Source organism: Haliotis cracherodii, unplaced genomic scaffold (assembly GCF_022045235.1).
Source record: "Haliotis cracherodii isolate W230 unplaced genomic scaffold, xgHalCrac1.p SCAF_22, whole genome shotgun sequence".
Classification (NCBI taxonomy): domain Eukaryota; kingdom Metazoa; phylum Mollusca; class Gastropoda; order Lepetellida; family Haliotidae; genus Haliotis; species Haliotis cracherodii.
The window spans coordinates 6819484-6840239 of NW_027266278.1; the positions used below are offsets into that span (position 1 = coordinate 6819484).

The 20756-nt window shown below is 40.6% G+C and overlaps 1 protein-coding gene across 1 annotated transcript in view; it reads right to left on the minus strand.

The window, feature by feature from the left end:
* LOC139471507 (uncharacterized) overlaps positions 1–20756 on the minus strand; it is a 151280-nt gene that overhangs the window by 126777 nt on the left and 3747 nt on the right. Inside the window, exons 2-7 of the mRNA XM_071253864.1 lie at positions 11757–11847; positions 6947–6980; positions 6405–6537; positions 2214–2274; positions 1633–1745; positions 453–538 (exon numbers count right to left, since the gene is read on the minus strand). Of these exons, the coding sequence (XP_071109965.1) occupies positions 453–538; positions 1633–1745; positions 2214–2274; positions 6405–6537; positions 6947–6980; positions 11757–11847 (518 nt within the window). The remainder of the gene's footprint in view (positions 1–452; positions 539–1632; positions 1746–2213; positions 2275–6404; positions 6538–6946; positions 6981–11756; positions 11848–20756) is intronic.

Here is a 20756-nt window from a genome sequence, read left to right on the forward strand (position 1 = left end):
CTGATACTTGCAATCACATTAAATGATATGATATACAACTGAAATGCTTTCAAAGTGGCGTTACACACAAGCCACTTACTATATTATTGATAAATGAAGGTCATTTTATTAGGGTTTATGATAACAACGCGTTGTGCACAGTATTTCAGTTATATCATAGCGTCTCAGATTGATGTGGGTGGAAAGCTGGAATTTATGCAAATACTAGACGTTTACCACTATAGTGCAGCCCACGAGCACAGTTATGGTGCTGACGGACCTAGACACACAGTCTTGGCAAACCAGGATTCGAACCCACGATCACGTGGCATGACGAAGAGACGCAACTCTGCATAGCGGACTGCCCCCTTCCTCCACCACCACCACCACCCCAACCTCCACCCTTGCACTTTAAATGAGGGGGGTAAATAAATATGATGACATCAACATCAAGAAATATTCAACATCCTCACCCTTCTGCAGTCTTATGCATGACCTGTAACTTTTCCTCCACCTGAATGGTGTGCATAGTCCCAAGGGCAGAGTCGTAATACAAGGTCTGAAAACATAGTCATAAATCAACATTATAGCAATGTAATATATAAATATTGATTCCACCCAGGTTCAGCTTCGTGTAAGACATTCTTGATTTAAGATTATTCCGTTTAGCCACGCCATGTTGTTTAGTCAGATTTAACACAAACAAGTACATGTAATGCTATTCAGTTGACTTATTATTTGATTCAGTTGTTTTGAGTTCTTGGATCGTATTCCATGTGTGATAGAACTCGTCACTCTCATTGCCTGCATATTCAAGTGAAAACTGTGACTAATTAATTATGATTTGTCAACAGAAAGAAAAGAAGACAACAACAACATATTATGGTGAGGGGGGTGTTTGTGTTACGTGGATATTCCCCTGCTTAAAACACATCCCTACTCTTATACTTTGATAAAACATTCTAAAGAGCCGGGTTACGAGCATAGTAAAAAATAGCTCTTGTTGTAGCTCGTGCACGAAATGTACGTTCCTGAAAACTAATTGTGCGCTCAAAGAATGGGATGAAGACACAGGTGTGTTTTATTAGACGCTCGTCCTGTGTGCATCCAGGCTTTAATCTGCCCAAAACAATGTGATGAAAAAGACACAGATGAGCTGTTGAATCTGAATCACTCACGTTCCGTTTCGGAAGGACTTATTGACCCTGCTTATGCATTTCACATCATAGCAATATCGTCATTAGGGAAGAGAATTTATGGAAGTCAACTTCTTTATTACGAGGAACACAACGTTTCGGAGTACCTGCTTACTCCTTCATCAGGTGAATGAATGCCGTGAGACAGAGAGCATATATATGTACAGGTAAGGACAACAAAATTAATAAGATAACAAAAGGTGGAAACTAACAAGGGGTGCAAACTAATAAGGGAAGCCAACAGCAAACGTTGAAGAAGAAGTTGACATCCAAAAATTCTCTTCCTTATGTGTATCACTTCTTAATGACTTTTAAAGACCTAATATCGTCATTGTCCCTTATGAAATGTCATTTGAAAGTATTATCGATTTGCAGAAAATTTTAAAACTGAATATCACTTTCAAACATTATTTTCGTTTAATGTTTCATCGGCAGCGCCAGAAACTACGTCATCTACCTTGGTATAATCTGACGTCGCATGCTTGACGGGGTGGTGGCCAGGGTGCCTTGTCTTGGTGAACACGTGACCTGTGAGAGTCGGCCGCACAGTGTAGGTGGCGTTGTGGGGACCTGGAGTATGAACGTTACAGATACACAAACTCAAATAGCATTAATGAGTTCTAAAATCAGGAAATTGTCAGATGTTTAAGAAGAGGACAAATATCAGCCAGCCAGCTATACAGTTTCTTGGGAAAATGAGACTGTGTGACTGCCCATGTGTGCATGCAATGGCACTTCGATTAAACATATAACCACGATCAAGATAAAAAAAAATGTTTTCAGAAAATGCCATTTTTAAGCAATTCTCCCGCCATTTCGTTATATTATAGGCGTGCTTCCCCTTCCATGTGTTATGCTCTGATACTGGCTTCATTTAGATTTGACTGCTTATCGTGACTTGGACAACAATGCCACAACACCCTGGCCTCTATCCTCACCGACCACAAACACTCCACGACCATCAACCTCTCCTCCACCACCCACACAAACTCCGACACCCAACACATCCCCAACCCCTAACCTTCCCCCGATCCTTACCCTCACTTCCAGTCTCTCTCACGTGATAGCCCCAGCCTTCGTCAGTTGCATGGACATGGTTCTGAAAAGACAACCAAGAAAGTCAAAGTTCGTGTAACTGATAAATTGTATCCAGATGATATGGAGTGAGAGAATGAACGTTGTTTTGCATCCCAATCAGTACCATCAGTATTGTCTGCAATATTGGTCACCCTGTCAACCAGAGGATGATAGCATAGGCACCAAAGACGAATATCATAAGACATTTGTCAATGTTTTTTTGTGCAAGCAGTGTAAGATCACGCAGACGATTGATTGCAAATACTGTAATGTTGTAGCATGGCCCGATTGCCTCACGACCACGAATAGTATATTTACATACATGTAAATAAAGATAAACGTCTTCAGCAATCAATAGGTGAGTGAGTATGGTTTTACGCCGCTTTTAGCAATATTCCAGCAATATCACGTCGGGGAACCCCAGAAATGGGCTTCACACACTGTACCCATGTCGGGAATCGAAACCGGGTCTTCAGCGTGACGAGCAAATGCTTTAACCACTAGGCTACCCGACCGCCCCAGCAATCAATAGGCATTGAGAAGACACGTGAATGCCATGCCCCTGTTCCCTTATTATGTCGTTCATATTTCGAAAAAAAATCATATCTGTATTGACAGGCGTGGAGACTCCTGGTTACAATAGGTCTTTCTTGTTTATACTGGTTGTCGGTTGATCGGGTAGTCAAGATAGTTGACTGTCTGCTATCGTCACCCGACACCGTTTCTTGTTGCTCATAATTTCAATAACTAGTTTGCCGGGTCCATACTCGATTATACGACCGCCGTCATATAGCTTGAATATCGCGTCGTTATGTACGGCGTTAACGACAAACAAACAAACATATTTAATGTATCGTCGAGGAGCGATGGGCAATTTTAACAATATGAACCTAACGTCTTCACAGTGGTTGGATATGTCTACGTGGGTACTATGAATACGGCGCTAGCACTGACTCACTTTCGTAGACGCTGAATAACATCGAGGAAACGCCCAGATCTCATGAATACGTAATACTTACATAGTTGGGGGCGAGATCAAAGGCCTCGGCTGTTCATTGATAGACCCACACTGTTATTGGTTACCTTTGATAGCTGTGTACGAATGGCAGTGGTTTTGCACCAGGAAGCAGAACTTATGAAATGCTAAAATTCCCGGGCGTTAAATTTCCCGTCGGGACAGGGAGGCAATATGTATAAGGGTGTTAGAGACACTGGTGTCGGAGACTTGAAATTTTATCTCGTATTTTTTATTGTTTATCTCGTGTGGACCGTGGTTAGAATAGTTCTCCAGCACAAGAGTGACTGACAGCCCTGTCAAGATCAGGTTTAGAATTGGTCTTCAGCAACCGATTCGTGTCGTATGAGGCGACTAACATTGTACTAACATTTGAGGATGAGCAATTATTTCACCAGAGATTATTTCTGTAGATGTAAATTGAAAAACAATAGAAACATTGGGTAAAATATATACTTGGGTCACCGACTAGCTGATACTTAGTTTTTCCTAAGAATTAATGTTTTGCTCATTCTAGCCTTAATTATGTATACTACTAAAAAGAAGTTAGGGACCGCCCTAATTTTTTATGACAGATTAGCTAGAGTTCATTAACTTGTTTTAAGTAGTATATTTGATCATGTCAGCAGTCTTAAACTAAGTAAATGTAAGAAACATAAAGGCTAGAAAAATTAGCCATTTGAACATGTTTCCGCAACTATAAAACTTGACATTTCCCGTGGGTCAAAAGGAAAGCTGGAAATTATGCAGGTTGTAGTTGATAACGACTTTGGAATTTGCTGACAAACCAAGCATCGTAACGAGGATGAGAGTGAGATTCGAACCTATTATCATAGGGTACTGGGACGCCCAAGGGAAGTATTTCTGCCTTCAGAATGGCAGTGTTTTGGACGACGGGCCACTCATGCCCACGCAGGGAGTCTAATACTATGTGGGGAGGAGTAGAAAAGAATGGTTGTTGACATCCGTTCACTCGATATAGCGTTTACGTCGATGTTACGAGTTAGATCTGAATCGATCGAGAATTAATCACCATGATTAAGTAAGGGATATCCGCTTGTCTCGAACTACTAGTTACTCGATGTATTTCCCACGTATGGTCTCGAGGATAAGTTAAGAAGGTTTCAATGTAGACCAATCGATACTTTTTGTAAATTATATACTCTTCAAAAAATGAAACTTGACATGGATTTAAAACCACTTTTTGCCAAATATCTAAAATAATTACATTAAATGAGAACCAAATAAGTCAAACAGAAAGATGATGTGTCTATAATTCGCGAAACCACATGCAAAGCACATGAACGTAGGATCAATTTTACAGCTTCATCAAAACGCAACTGCCTGTAAAAACCGTGCAGCACAGGATCCTGCATTTAGGCATGCAGACCCCCCCCCCCCCCCCCCCCCTGCTGAATGGGTATAAAAATCCACATCAAGGGCCGTTCATACAGTCCTTATAACGGCAGTAGAGGCGGTGACAGAATGCCAAGACTGAATGCAGCTCAACGGAACAACGCCATCGGGAGATTACAAGTGGAGCAACTCAGCAAGAAGTGACCAGGCACTTTGGCGTATCCAGACAGACAATCTTCGCACTGTGGACCCGATACAACAACACCAACAGAGCTGACGACAGACCAAGGTCAGGAAGACCAAGGGTGACAACCCAAGCACAAGATCGATACATCCGGCTGCGACACCCCCGAGACCGCACTACCACAGCCACGTCTACAACCACACAGATCAAACGGTACGCGACAGACTGAGGGAGGCTGGACTTTTTGCACGAAGACCTGTTCGACGTCATGAATTGACCCCACGTCATCTGGCTGACCGTCTGCTTTGGTGCTAACAGAGGGTTAGATGGGCACGTGCAATGTGGATAAATGTACTGTTTACCGAAGAGTCCTTTTTCCTATTCACACGTGCTGATGGGCGCGCACGTGTCTACAGACGTCGGGGTGAACGTTACGCCCCCAACTGTGTGCAGCAGGTTGTCCCATTTGGCGGCGGGAGTGTCGTGGTATGGGCCGGAATTCATCACGGTGGTAGGACGCATCTTGTGCATGTGGTGCGTTACAAAGACTTGATCCTACAGCCTTACGTTCTTCCTCACGTCAACGTTCATGGCGGACAGTTCCAGCAGGACAACGCTCGACCGCATATTGCACGTGTTTGTCAGGACTTCTTACAGCGCAACAACATCCAGACATTACCTTGGCCAGCCCGGTCAACAGATGTGTCCCCGATTGAGCATCTGTGGGACTAGTTGGATCGACGCGTTCGCAGAAGGAATTCACCGCCCCAAACACTCCCGGCGCTTCTTGATACAGCACACCCAACAGCGTGTTATTGGCAACTTGTTTGCATCTATGGGTCGTCGGTGTCAAAGCGGTGATTGATGCACGTGGTGGGTACCACCGATACTGACAATTTCTGTACCCCTGTGACATTAACTGTATCGTGTACGTGTGTCTGTCTAGGTGACACGATTAATGTTTTGAACATTGTGTACATTGATCTTCAAACAGTGTTTCAATTATGGTTTCTGTGGATTGAAACAATCGCATGATATTACATTTTGAAAGTCAGAGTCAAGTTTCTTTTTTTTTGAAGAGTATAATTACGACAGCATTGATGCTATGATCGTTTTGTGCAAATGGACCACTCACTGCATTATGACACATGTTTTCAAGGGGATGGGGTGGATTTAAGGTTAAAGCGTTCTCTCGTCACGCTAAAACGAGTTTGATTAAAGGTATAATGATGAAAGCACTTGCATGTCTGGTGTCCCCAGTAGTGATATTGCTGGAATGTAGCTAAAAGCGGCGTAAACCATCACTCACTCACCGATGTCATCGGGTACATTTGAAAGACAGTAAGATGCAGTCTCAGCATTATTCCAGCTATACCACGTGGCCCCGTGAATAATCGAGACTGGATCAAAACAACCAGTGGTTGACTGCATGAAGAACGAGCTACGTCATCGAGGCACAGTGCGACAAATACAGCCAATTAGTCCGCTCCTAAGGGGAGGGAACTGGGATCCTGTCTACCCCAGAATCCCCATCGGTGCCCAGTTTAACTTAAGACAAAGACCCCTGATTAACTTTGACATAACAGTCAGTCATTACCTCAGTGGCCTGGTGGAGACGAGACGCGAACATGGCGGCGGCTCCCTTCTTCATGGCAACAGCTTCATCGTCGTCGTCGGGAGGGTGGTAGACGTGGAGAATCTCGCCATGGGGCGTGATCACAAACGAGAACCTGCGAGATAGAGTTGATCTGATATATATCATGGTCAAGCCTGACACCTGTTGAAGATTTGAGTTAACGGGCAGTGTCAAGATATACTTTGTGATTGATTACTGTTATCCTGTCTTCATAGAGACGTTGTCTGAGTTTAACAAACGGTAGTAGTTATAACGGGTTTCCCAAGACTGGATTTTGCCCCAGTCCGTGTATTCTACCCTAATAAGTGCAAACCTATCACTCAAACCATTTCTCGCTGAATCACTCTCTTGTACTCCATCACTCACTCACTCACTCACTCATTGTCATACCATGATACAAGATCATGACATTGGCTACACATAACATTTCCGTCCTAGCCCAATAACATCCTTTGAGCGAACCTATATTTACACGTATTCGCGCTCTCTCTACTGACTATTACCATTTCGAGAAGTCCAAACGGTGGCCGATGGTATCTGAAATTAAAGAAGAAAATAAAGTGTGCATTGAAAAGGTTATCGAATGTTATATAACAGGACCGTTATGTCTTACATCACATGAAATGAATAAGAAACCTCAAGACGGTGTTAACGCTTGTTGACAACCATGTTCAAGATAATCGTAATGGCATGAAAGTAGGGTTGGGACCGAAAATGGTTCGGTGGACATGTTGGGTGTTGTTAAACAAGCCGTATCACAGCAACAACTTGAATCGTTCGGCTCCCCCTTTCACAGCAACACCTTGAATCGTTCGGGCTCCCCTTCCACAGCAACAAATTGATTCGTTCGGCTTCCCCATAAACAGCAACAACCTGAATCGTTCGGCCCCTCTTATACAGCAACAACTTGAATTTTTTGGCTTCCTCTGACACAGTGGCAAATTGAATCGTTCGGCTCACCCTTATACAGCAACAAACTGAATTGTTCGGCTTCCCCTGACGCAGCAACAACCTGAATCGTTCGGCTGCCCCGGACACAGCAACACATTGAATCGTTCGGCTCCCCCTTATACAGCAACACATTGAATTCTTCGTCGCCCCCTGACACAATAACAAATTGAAACGTTGGGCTCCCCCTGACACAGCAACAAACTGAATCCTTCGGCTTCCCCTTACACAGCAATAAATTGAATTTTTCTGCTTCCCCTGACAAAGCAACAAACTGAATCGTTCGGCTCCCCCGTTGCATTTGCAATAATGTGTCTTCATCTGTGTGAGTGAAAGCTGTTTTGCTAAAACAAACCGACCAGATGGATATTCGAAGGCGTGACTTTGCGGTAGCCTCGACGCAACGATCAAAGAACACTTGATCATTCAACCGACTTTGAAGATTATGCAAGATTCACCACGCACTAAGGTTGTTGTTTTTCATGAGATTCCTCGGATCAGTTGAAACGTGATCTCCAATGCTTCACGTAAAAAACGCAGAAAAAACGTGCATTGTGATATTCAATACGAGATACGAAAAGTATTTTTAATCTGGGATTTCAAAAAGTCATGTACTATTGTAGCTAATTCAAATTTGATTTCTACCGCCCAGTAAGCAGACGTAGCTGCTGTATAGCAACTTTAATGTTTATGTATTTTAAAATAAATATCAGTGTTAACACTAGGAGAAAACGTTCGTGTGTATAAAGGAAAACCGGCTCTACACACCAAATCGCCAATACTTCACAGAATTAGGTAATTCTTTGAGTAATGTCTTGCTTAACGACATGCCATTAATCTAGTATATTTTACTTGATATGAAATGTATTTCGCCTGATTTACTTGAATAGCATTGTTTTAACGCACATTACGGGTATCAATTCATAAAAGATCCATATTTTGTTGTCAGACAATTGTCAGAGAAAACTTCCCAAATAACTTCATAAGCGATCTGCTCATCATAAGACTTGCAGAAAGTGTGACGCTTTGTCATACACAATTCGAATTGTTATTTGTGGGTTGGTTGACATATGGAGATGCGGGGGTAGGGTAGAGTCTAGTGGTGTGTGCAAAGCTCTACACAACAGGTGAGGTTTTATAGTGTACACTAATGTTCAACCTGTATTGAAAATTTATCTGTTTTGTGCAGTGTATCAATTCACAAATGTTACGTGCCAGGGCGTAGCTTTTCGAAACGATCGTAGCCCTAAAATTATCGTAAATTTATCGTAAGGAAATCGTAGGCTATCGTAGCATATTTTCGAAACTATCGTAGCCCTAAGATATCTTAAGATTGTCGTAAATCTAAGATAGCCCCTTACCTGTCGTAAGCTTATTTTATCTTCATCCAAGATGGCGGCATACTTTTCCATAGATATTTTGCCAAACAATTAGTCTGCTTTACGTTCAAACATTGACATTTCATTTTGCAAAACTGTGTGATTCAAACTGACATTTCGAAAACACGAAGAACGCATCAAGGATTTCACGTCAAAAATGTTCTTAATAGCGACAGCGATCCACATAACTGTGGATAGCTTACAATATATTTCTATCCGAGTCTATGCTGAAGAAGTGTGAAACAACATACCTTTTCGATATTTTGGGAAGGATAAAAATGTCGGCAGGCTACAGTAATGACCGTGACCTCATTGATAACTCAGGGGGAGCTAATCGTAGTTCAAACTCTAGTTGAGAGTGGTTTCCCTTTGTATTTGCTAGGGACACCTTCCTCAATGTTACAGTTTTCATAAAGCGCAGACTTCCGCTGTTATATTTTCTGGATCGCATTTGTGTCAATGCTTTAGTCTTTATTTTCGCATTTTATAAAATTATATCAATCTACATACGTAAAAAAACCTTAAAGGTTTCGCATAAGTTTTTACATCTAAAATCGTGTGGGATGGGTGGTTTTAATAATTGAATTTTAACTATACAGTGTAGTATTTATTTACTTAACAAGGAAATACATGTGATCAAATTTTTGTATACAATATCTAATATTTTTCTTGCAAAAGAAATTGTAATTTGTTTCGTTTTAAATTCAATACCTATGTTATCTATATCATCTTGAAAGACAAATATTTGATAAAAAAATGATTCAAAACTGTCTGTTGAACTATTGCATTCTTTAAAAACAATGATTAACGGCGTACAGATGTATTCAATTAAATATAACAATTTACTGAAATTTTGACAGTAAAAGTTAAGCACAGATTTTCGTATCGACAAATCAAATAAACAATTGGGTTCCCATGCTCTTTCTGGTTCTCGTCAAAATGTAGCATAGTTTGCAAATTCCAATATATGTTCGCAGAAAAAAAAGTTTATTGAATGAAGTTTACTGATCAATATAAAATACACATTTTCAACACAATAATCTTTGCATTCAATAAACCGGTTTTAAAATGTTTTGGTGTTTTTAATCTTTAAGTCTACATCTTCCCGTTTTATGTTTAAAAAATATATAGATACACTTGAGACTATTCAAACAATAAAATCGTTGTCACGTTGAGGGTCAACGGACAAATACTAGTAAATGATCCTCAGCAATTCTGATAGACAAGCCAAACATCATTGAACTACGTTCTGGAATAGGTTTGACACATTACAAAGTATTTCGCTCCTTAGTCAGATTTAAATGAAATCAGACAAATCAGTTTATTAGCTCTATACATAATTTAAAAGGATAGAAAATGACTACATTATATGTATGTTTACGTTAACTTGTGGCATGTTCCATGAGACAACATAACTTGACAGTTCCGAAATCATCTCTCTTTGCGAACGAAAATTAGTGTCACTTTTAAATTTTGAAAAGAATTATGGATCTAGATAGATAAAAAATAATTTCATCATCTAAATAATTATAGCTTGATATTGTATTTAAGTCCTTGGTTAATTCGTGAAATATATTGGATACATAAATAACAAAACAAACTTAACAAGTTTAGATTGTCATAAAATCTTGCTTGTCGGTGCGCTGCTTCCTGAACATTTTTTTGTTATGAGTGTTTCCACGTATAATGTTGATGTTTACACTAATATAAACTTGACTTTTGACATAAACACAAACATATACAGTATACTTCACTTAACATCAGACGTGAACACGCATGTTAAATGCTGAACGCATATGCTGTTCGATCAAAGGTCTCGTCATTGTCATTTAGAATAACGTCCCTTACTTTCGTCCTTGACTTTGTACGCGATGTGTTTATATCATAAAGTTCTGCGCGGTCACGAGAGGACCATTTGAAGGGAAAATAGTGAAGTATCTTTTGGCACATTATTTCCATTCTAATAGCTTAAGTGTGGTAACACTATACTTATTGATTATAACAATTTTTGGCTTTGAAAAATGCTATCGGTTAGTCATGGCATCTTTTATCATAAGAACAACACGTCTACATGTAGGACATATGTAGGATTGTACCCAAATTTCACCCAAATATGTGCGTGTTAAACAATGTGAACTGACAGTGTGAACATGAATTACGTGTCATTTATCTATGTTGTTATTGTCAGCAGCTGGGGAATCCCCGTGACGTCATTGGGAAACACCCCGCTTTTTCAATCTCTAACACAAATGAGTTCTCTGTCAGAGTTACGATAGGTATCGTAACTCTGAACGATCTGCGACAGGTTTACGATAGTTTCGAAAATCTATCTTATCTTAACCTTAAGAAATCCTTTCTTTGAACGTAAGTAGTTAAGATTTATCTTAGCTAAGATCGTTTCGAAAATCTAGGCCCTGTATATTCGGCAACGCCTAACTGAGGCGTTCAGTTTGCTATGTCATCCATGTATCCCCAGACTGTAGCAGCGTCTTGGGGCTTGAGTAACATTCCCTTCACTATAAATAGCCAATGATAAAGACACGCATGTCTTCATGGTTCATGTTAAATTACATAGAACAAACTCAGATCCCTGCGGGTGGTCAGACTCGCTGACTTTGTTGATGCATGTCATCGTATCCCATTTGCGTGAGTCGATGCTTCGTGATACTCATCACTGGATTGATTGTCTGGTCCAGACTTGATGACTTACAGATCGCCGCCATATTGCTGGAATATGCGCGGCGTTAAACAACAAACAAATCAGGTTTTGTATACGTATATATACATATGTATATCTTGCCAACGTTTAACTGTATTGGCTGGGGAAGGTAGATGGTGTAAAAGAAATAGTTATTATGGTAGTAATAGCTGAATTAGGTGTAGTACTGGCAGTGGTGATGGTAAAATGGTAACAGTAATTATTATTTGTTTCAATAAAAGTAGTAGTAGTAGTAGTAGTAGTAGTAGTAGTAGTAGTAGTTGCTACCTTCTGTGTGTTTGGTCTTCAGATCCAGAGCATACACCTTCACGTAGACCTCCTGTCCGTCCCCTCTGTCTCCGACGTTGATGTAGCCGACCTGAATCACAGACACAAGATGATGCACATGAGTAGAGTGTTGTATCATAGAAACAAGATTCTGTACAGTAGAGTGTTGTATCATAGACACAAGGTGATGTACAGGAGTAGAGTGTTGTATCATAGACACAAGGTGATATACAGGAGTAGAGTGTTGTATCATAGACACAGGATGATGTACAGGAGCAGTGTGTTGTATCACAGACACAAGATGATGTACAGGAGTAGAGTGTTGTATCATAGACACAAGGTGATATACAGGAGTAGAGTGTTGTATCAAAGACACAAGATGGTTTACAGGAGAAGAGAGTTGTATCATAGACACAAGGTGATATACAGGAGTAGAGTGTTGTATCATAGACACAAGATGATGTGAGGAAGTAGAGTGTTGTATCACAGACACAGGATGATGTACAGAAGTAGAGTGTTGTATCATAGACAGACGATGATGTACAGGAGTAGAGTGTTCTATCATAGACACAAGATGATGTACAGGAGTAGAGAGTTGTATCATAGACAGACGATGATGTACAGGAAAAGAGTGTTGTATCATAGACACAAGATGATGTGCAGGAGTAGAGTGTTGTATCATAGACACAGGATGATGTCCATGAGTAGAGTGTTGTATCACAGACACAGGATGATGTACAGGAGTAGAGTGTTGTATCATAGACACTACATGATGTACAGGAGTAGAGTGTTGTATCATAGACACAAGGTGATATACAGGAGTAGAGTGTTGTATCAAAGACACAACATGGTTTACAGGAGAAGAGAGTTGTATCATAGACAGACGATGATATACAGGAGTAGAGTGTTGTATCATAGACACAAGGTGATGTACAGGAGTAGAGTGTTGTATCATAGACAGACGATGATGTACAGGAGTAGAGTGTTGTATCATAGACACAAGATGATGTGCAGGAGTAGAGTGTTGTATCATAGACACAGGATGATGTCCATGAGTAGAGTGTTGTATCACAGACACAGGATGATGTACAGGAGTAGAGTGTTGTATCATAGAAACAAGATTCTGTACAGTAGAGTGTTGTATTATAGACACAGGATGATGTACAGGAGTAAAGTGTTGTATCATAGACACAAGGTGATGTACAGGAGTAAAGTGTTGTATCATAGACACAGGATGATGTACAGGAGTAGAGTGTTGTATCATAGACACAAGGTGATATACAGGAGTAGAGTGTTGTATCATAGACAGACGATGATATACAGGAGTAGAGTGTTGTATCAAAGACACAAGATGGTTTACAGGAGAAGAGAGTTGTATCATAGACACAAGGTGATATACAGGAGTAGAGTGTTGTATTATAGACACAAGGTGATGCACATGAGTACAGTGTTGTATCATAGACACAAGATGATATATAGTAGAGTGTTGTATCATAGACAGAGGATGATGTACAGGAGTAGATAGTCGTATCATAGACACAGGATGATGTACAGGAGTAGAGTGTTGTATCATAGACACTACATGATGTACAGGAGTAGAGTGTTGTATTATAGACACAGGATTATCTACAGGACTAGAGTGTTGTATCATAGACACAAGATGATGTACAGGAGTAGAGTGTTGTATCAAAGACAGACGATGATGTTCTTGAGTAGAGTGTTGTATCATAGACACAAGATGATGTGCAGGAGTAGAGTGTTGTATCATAGACACAGGATGATGTCCATGAGTAGAGTGTTGTATCATAGAAACAAGATTCTGTACAGTAGAGTGTTGTATTATAGACACAGGATGATGTACAGGAGTGAAGTGTTGAATCATAGACACTACATGATGTACAGGAGTAGAGTGTTGTATCATAGACACAAGGTGATATACAGGAGTAGAGTGTTGTATCAAAGACACAAGATGGTTTACAGGAGAAGAGAGTTGTATCATAAACACAAGGTGATATACAGGAGCAGAGTGTTGTATCATAGACACAAGATGATATACAGTAGATAGTCGTATCATAGACACAGGATGATGTACAGGAGTAGAGTGTTGTATCATAGACACTACATGATGTACAGAAGTAGAGTGTTGTATTATAGACACAAGGTGACGCACATGAGTACAGTGTTGTATCATAGACACAAGATGATATACAGTAGATAGTCGTATCATAGACACAGGATGATGTACAGGAGTAGAGTGTTGCATCATAGACACAAGATGATGTACAGGAGTAGAGTGTTGTATTATAGACACAGGATGATGTACAGGAGTAGAGTGTTGTATCATAGACACAAGATGATGTACAGGAGTAGAGTGTTGTATCATCGACACAAGATGATGTACAGGAGTAGAGCGTTCTGTCATAAACACAAGATGATGTACAGGAGTAGAGTGATGTATCATAGACACAGGATGATGTACAGGAGTAGAGTGTTGTATCATAGACACAGGATGATGTACAGGAGTAGAGTGTTGTATCATAGACACAAGATGATGTACAGGAGTAGAGTGTTCTATCATAGACACAGGATGATGTACAGGAGTAGAGTGTTGTATCATAGACACAGGATGATGTGCAGGAGTAGAGTGTTGTATCACAGACACAAGATGATGTACAGGAGTAGAGTGTTGTATCACAGACACAGGATGATGTACAGGAGTAGAGTGTTGTATCACGGACGTAAGATGATGTACAGGAGTAGAGTGTTGTATCATAGACACCAGATGATGTACAGGAGTAGGGTGTTGTATCACAAACACAGGATGATGTACAGGAGTAGAGTGTTGTATCATAGACACAAGATGATGTACAGGAGTAGAGCGTTGTTTCATAGACACAAGATGATGTACAGGAGTAGAGTGTTGTATCACAGACACAGGATGATGTACAGGAGTAAAGTGTTGTATCACAGACACAGGATGATGTACAGGAGTAGAGTGTTGTATCACAGACACAGGATGATGTACAGGAGTAGAGTGTTGTATCATAGACACAGGATGATGTACAGGAGTAGAGTGTTGTATCATAGACACAGGATGATGTGCAGGAGTAGAGTGTTGTATCACAGACACAAGATGATGTACAGGAGTAGAGTGTTGTATCACAGACACAGGATGATGTACAGGAGTAGAATGTTGTTTCACAGACGTCAGATGATGTGCAGGAGTAGAGTGTTGTATCACAGACACAGGATGATGTACAGGAGTAGAGTGTTGTATCATAGACACAAGATGATGTACAGGAGTAGAGTGTTGTATCACGGACGTAAGATGATGTACAGGAGTAGAGTGTTGTATCATAGACACCAGATGATGTACAGGAGTAGAGTGTTGTATCACAGACACAGGATGATGTACAGGAGTAGAGTGTTGTATCATAGACACAAGATGATGTACAGGAGTAGAGTGTTCTATCACAGACGTCAGATGATGTACAGGAGTAGAGTGTTGTATCATAGACACAAGATGATGTACAGGAGTAGAGTGTTCTATCACAGACGTCAGATGATGTACAGGAGTAGAGTGTTGTATCATAGACACAAGATGATGTACAGGAGTAGAGTGTTCTATCACAGACGTCAGATGATGTACAGGAGTAGAGTGTTCTATCACAGACACACGATGATGTACAGGAGTAGAGTGTTGTATCACAGACGTCAGATGATGTACAGGAGTAGAGTGTTATATCATAGACACAAGATGATGTACAGGAGTAGAGTGTTGTATCATAGACACAAGATGATGTACAGGAGTAAAGTGTTGTATCACAGACACAGGATGATGTACAGGAGTAGAGTGTTGTATTATAGAAACAGGATGATGTACAGGAGTAGAGTGTTGTATCATAGACACAAGATGATGTACAGGAGTAGGGTGTTGTATCATAGACACAAGATGATGTACAGGAGTAGAGTGTTGTATCATAGACACAAGATGATGTACAGGAGTAGGGTGTTGTATCATAGACACAAGATGGTGTACAGGAGTAGAGTGTTCTATCATAGACACAAGATGATGTACAGGAGTAGAGTGTTGTTTCACAGACACAAGATGCTGTACAGGAGTAGAGTGTTGTATCATAGACACAAGATGATGTACAGGAGTAGGGTGTTGTATCATAGACACAGGATGATGTAAAGGAGTAGAGTGTTGTATCACAGCATTACAGTATTACAACCCCAATTAAGATGCAAGATGATGTACAGGAGTTAAGTATAATATCGTCATAAGCTGGGTGGCCACAATGATATCGAGACATAGGCTTATACTTAGAAATAAGAGACTGAATATTGTTTTACACCGCTTTTATTAATATTTCAGCAATGTCATAAACGGGGTTTTGGAGTGACGAGCGAATGATTTAAGAACAGTGTTACCCGACAACCCCTGTCTAAGAAATGTGGTTACACTAGGTTGAGGAAACACGAGGGAGTGGTTCCACGAAGGTATGACCATAAAGGGTGCTGCACGTGGACAGGAAGAGGAAAACCCTTCAAGGAATTGTGTCTATTTCAATTCTTGGTCTAGAGGTTCGATGTTGTCACATGTCGAACTGAGACATTATCTCTGTGTGAGCAGGGTTTTCCATGCAAGAATGAATAATATTCATAATACCGTTTGCATAAAACCCAAATACAGTTTAATTGATTTAAATCATACGCATTTGCTTATTTTTCCTGACCTGGTCCGTTATATTGTGAGTACATGAGTTTCATAACATGTATTAGTGATGTATCACACTTTAACTCCTAACTCAACCAGGTACACAGCACATGTTAAAGGTTGCGATATCCAAATCCTAAATCTTACCACAATAATTTTAAAAGGGAGAATGCGTTGACACATTTAGGTTTTCTGAAGCTGTATTGATATTGCCAACACGGATATTCCGAAGGAAATACTAACCTTTTGTTGATACTTGACATAGCAAATCAAAGTCATATTAATGTGAATATTCAAAGTTAAATATAACATTATTCATGTTCCAGAAGCTGTTTACATGCCCAATGGAAGCTGTTAACTTCGTCCTATAATCGAGACTGGTTATTCTCTGGCATTGACGTTTTATATTTACGTTGACGTCTTTAGGTTTCAGAGTTGTAAGCAATCAACGGTTACAGCGGACTCATCCATGCCCTCTGTTGTACTAGGATGTGTATACAAATGGGATGTGTAACAAATTGGATATGCCACTCAGTGATATGTCAGTCTTTCAATTATATAAGGCTCCAATATTGATATCTTATTTTTAATATACTTGTAAACTGTTTTGTATTTTTTGAAGATGCGAGTGAGACATCACATGGCTGTTTTAAAGCTACATTGGTGTTTGTAAGGCGAATATCTTGAACAAAGTATATTTCTTTTGTCTTTTCCACTAACAGTGCCATGTTATGCAAATTTAAATCCTATTCGTAAGAATTTAGACCGCATTATAAGTAATAATCATAATCCCCTTCGGGACCGTGTTTGCCTCAATATTATATTATGTTTACTTCAGCTAGGAAAGTAATATTCAACTTTCAGTATAACTTTTATTCATTTTCTACAACCTATTATCCTTCTGTCCAGGGAGTACTATATACTATTTTATAGCCTTATATTATGTACTGAACTGTGTCAGGCAATGAAAACACCATAAAGCCTTTAGAAGTGACATTACTCTTAAGAAAACCTGAGCCCATACTTCGAATTGTTCGACATCATTGTGTATGAACGTAACAAAAAGGTGTATTAACACATGCACACAAACAGCGAGGACATACATTACATAAGCGTCAAAAGGGTTTTGTTGGGGAAGAAAAAAGCCAAATGTGTAACTTATGAAAATAGTTTGTTGTTTAACGCCACACCAACGGCAACGTTGGGGTACGATGACACGCTGTCAACCAAGTCCAGAGCCTTGCCACAGGCTCTATTCAGTGGCCTCTTACGGTAAGAATAAATAGCTGCAACATTTTACCTTGTACGTATACATACGTCACATGTCATATGTACCACCTGGGCCCACTTGCACAAAGCGATCTCAGCGCTAAGATGATCGTAACTCCCATACTTTAACATAGGCTTACAATAGTCTTAGCGCTAAGATCGCTTTGTGCAAGTGGGTCCTGGTGTCTTCATCTAGTGTTACGCCCAAACATGATTCGCGAAACAATGGCCAGAGGGGTTATATCCGAAGTTTATTATAGGATATGACATACCAGCTAGAGATTGAATAAGACAAAATGTGGTGTTAGGCTGTGACTGTAACATGTAAAACAAGAACAATATGATACAACGTAAACCGTTTTTGGATATAACCGCCGAGACCCATTAAGATCCAGGGTGGAATAGGTCTTCAGCAACCCATGCTTGCCGTAAAAAGCGACTATGCTTGTCGTAAGAGGCGACTAACAGGATCGAATGGTCAGGCTCTATGACTTGGTTGATGCATGTCATCGTATCCAAATTGCGTGGATCCATGCTCATGATGTCAATCCCTGGCTTGTCTGGTCCAGACTCGATTATTTACAGACCACCATCATAAAGCTGAAATATTGCTGAGTGCGACGTTAAACAACAAATACAACAACAACAACATAACCGCCGAGGGTTAAACAGGATGACATCGACATTTCAGGCATTTCCAACTGAAACAATCGGACAATGAAACCACTACGTTTTGAGTTGACACTCTCTGGTGGTACAAGAGAAGGATCCCAGCGAGACATATAAGAGACTTCCCTTTGCTTTACACTCCACGAAGAAACGATGTTTTGTTTTGTTTGAACGTTTTATGTACGGACTGGCAGTAATATACAGGAATTATTTTTTTGCATTCTTTTCAACATTTGGACTTTGAAAGAGCGACGCATCCTTAAGCAAAGAAATAAAAAAAATGTCGCCTTATTACTATGGATATAAAAATAAAACTGATCTAACTAACCTCGTTAGTTCTTCTAGAAAATTATTGTTTGAAAAGCGTGCGTGCGTGCATGCGTGCGTGCGTGCATGCGTGCGTGCGTGCGTGCGTGCGTGCGTGCGTGCAAGTTAATGGTACCTTACTAGTTCACGATGATTCGTTTATCAAGAAGTCCGGATGATGTAACTGCCCCCTTGGAACGTTACCCTCTGAAGCGAAGTTACTTTATTTCATATGAAGCATATTATTTTACGTCGGACCCGTGAAGATCCTGGTTAGAATAGGTCTTCAGTAACCCATGCTTGCCGTAAAGGGGGACTATGCTTCTCGTGAGAGGCGACCAACGTGATCAGGCTTTCTGACTTGGTTGATGCATGTCATCGTACCCAAGTTGCATGGATTGTCTGGTCCTGACTCGATTATTTACTGATCGCCTTCATATAGCTGGAATATTGATGAGTGTATTGATATTGTTTATACTAAAGTACTGTTAAAACGTTTCCCCAAACTTACTCACTCACTTTGTCTCCAAATATGGATAACTCGATACCAAGTTCGGCTGAAACGATGTGGTGCTTAAATTCTCTTTTCACTCGTTAAATGCAGCATGGGTGGTATGACTCACAACATACGCGGTTTCAAACTAACTCAGGAGGCCCCTAACATATATTGTAGTTACGTAGACAATGCACCTGATCATCTTTATCAACGCAGTCGCCATGTAAGTGATTAGTCCTCAATCAAAACAGTTTTTCTGAACAGATATTTTATGAGGCCATGCATTTTTTCCCAACATCGTTTTAAAATGTTTACGGGTCGTATATATAGGTCATGGTCATAAAAATCGATAGCACAAAGGGAAATTGGGTATCACTGGACGACTTGAGCAACAGGATCCCCTGATCAGACATGTGAGGCAGACGCAAAACAAATGCGTGCTTCTTAGCGTCAGCTGGCACCCTGAATAGAGTGAGAGGTTAATTCGGAGCTCGTGTTGTATAACGTCAGTATGGGGCTTGTCAAAGCAATCGTAATGCTGCGACTATCCTAAGCCTAATGCTGAAATATAGGGTTACTTTGCCCAGACGTGTTCGATGGGATTGAGGTCGGGAGACCTTGACGGCCAGTCCATGACATTGACTCCCGCATTCTGAAGGAAATTCCTTGTCAAAATTGCTGTGTTAGGTCTGGCATTGTCGTGTTGGAAGATCAAACCGGGTCCATGTGCTGCCATAAAAGGCAGAAGTTCTGGTGCCTGTACCTGGTCGCGGTAAGCAGCAGCGTTGAGGTTGCCACGGATGACAAGAAAGCACCCAACACCATGACACTTCCGCCTAGAAATCTGTCAACTTCCTGTACACAACACTGGGCGTAACGTTCATGACGGCGCCTCCACACCCTCGCCCTACTATCAGCAAATCAGAGATTAAATCGGGATTGATCACTGAAGACGACTTGATTCCAATTCCTCAACGCCCACAATTGACGTTGACGTCTGTGTAATTGAGTCAGAATCGGCCCGCAGTATGGCCGTCGTGATTGAAGGTGAGCAGTTCTCAGACGGTTCCGAACAGTTTGCACACTCAGTCTACCCCTAAACAGTTCATTTCTGGTTGATGTACCGTCACAAATCGGTTACGGAGGTCACGTAAGACAATCTGACGATCCTCTGCATGTGACGTCACACGTGGTCGACCTGGCCGAGGGCGATCAGCGATGGTACCCGTTGTCTGTAAATCATAAACAGTACGTCGACTACAACACATCGTCCTTGCGACTTCAGCTATGGACGTTCCCGTCTGCAACATGCCGATGGCACGTTCACGTTGCACATTTGAAAGGCATGGCATGACAAATGGCCGTAAAGACTTTTGTTTTCTTGTGTTTTTCTTTTTTTTTTAATGACTGCTAACAAGTATGGCTGAAAACACGTGCGGTATTATTGCCACGTGACCAGTTGCACATTAAAACCACTTTTGCCACTATAGTGCTGTGCACATGATTTTGATCGATTCACCTGCACAAAAACGGATGTTAT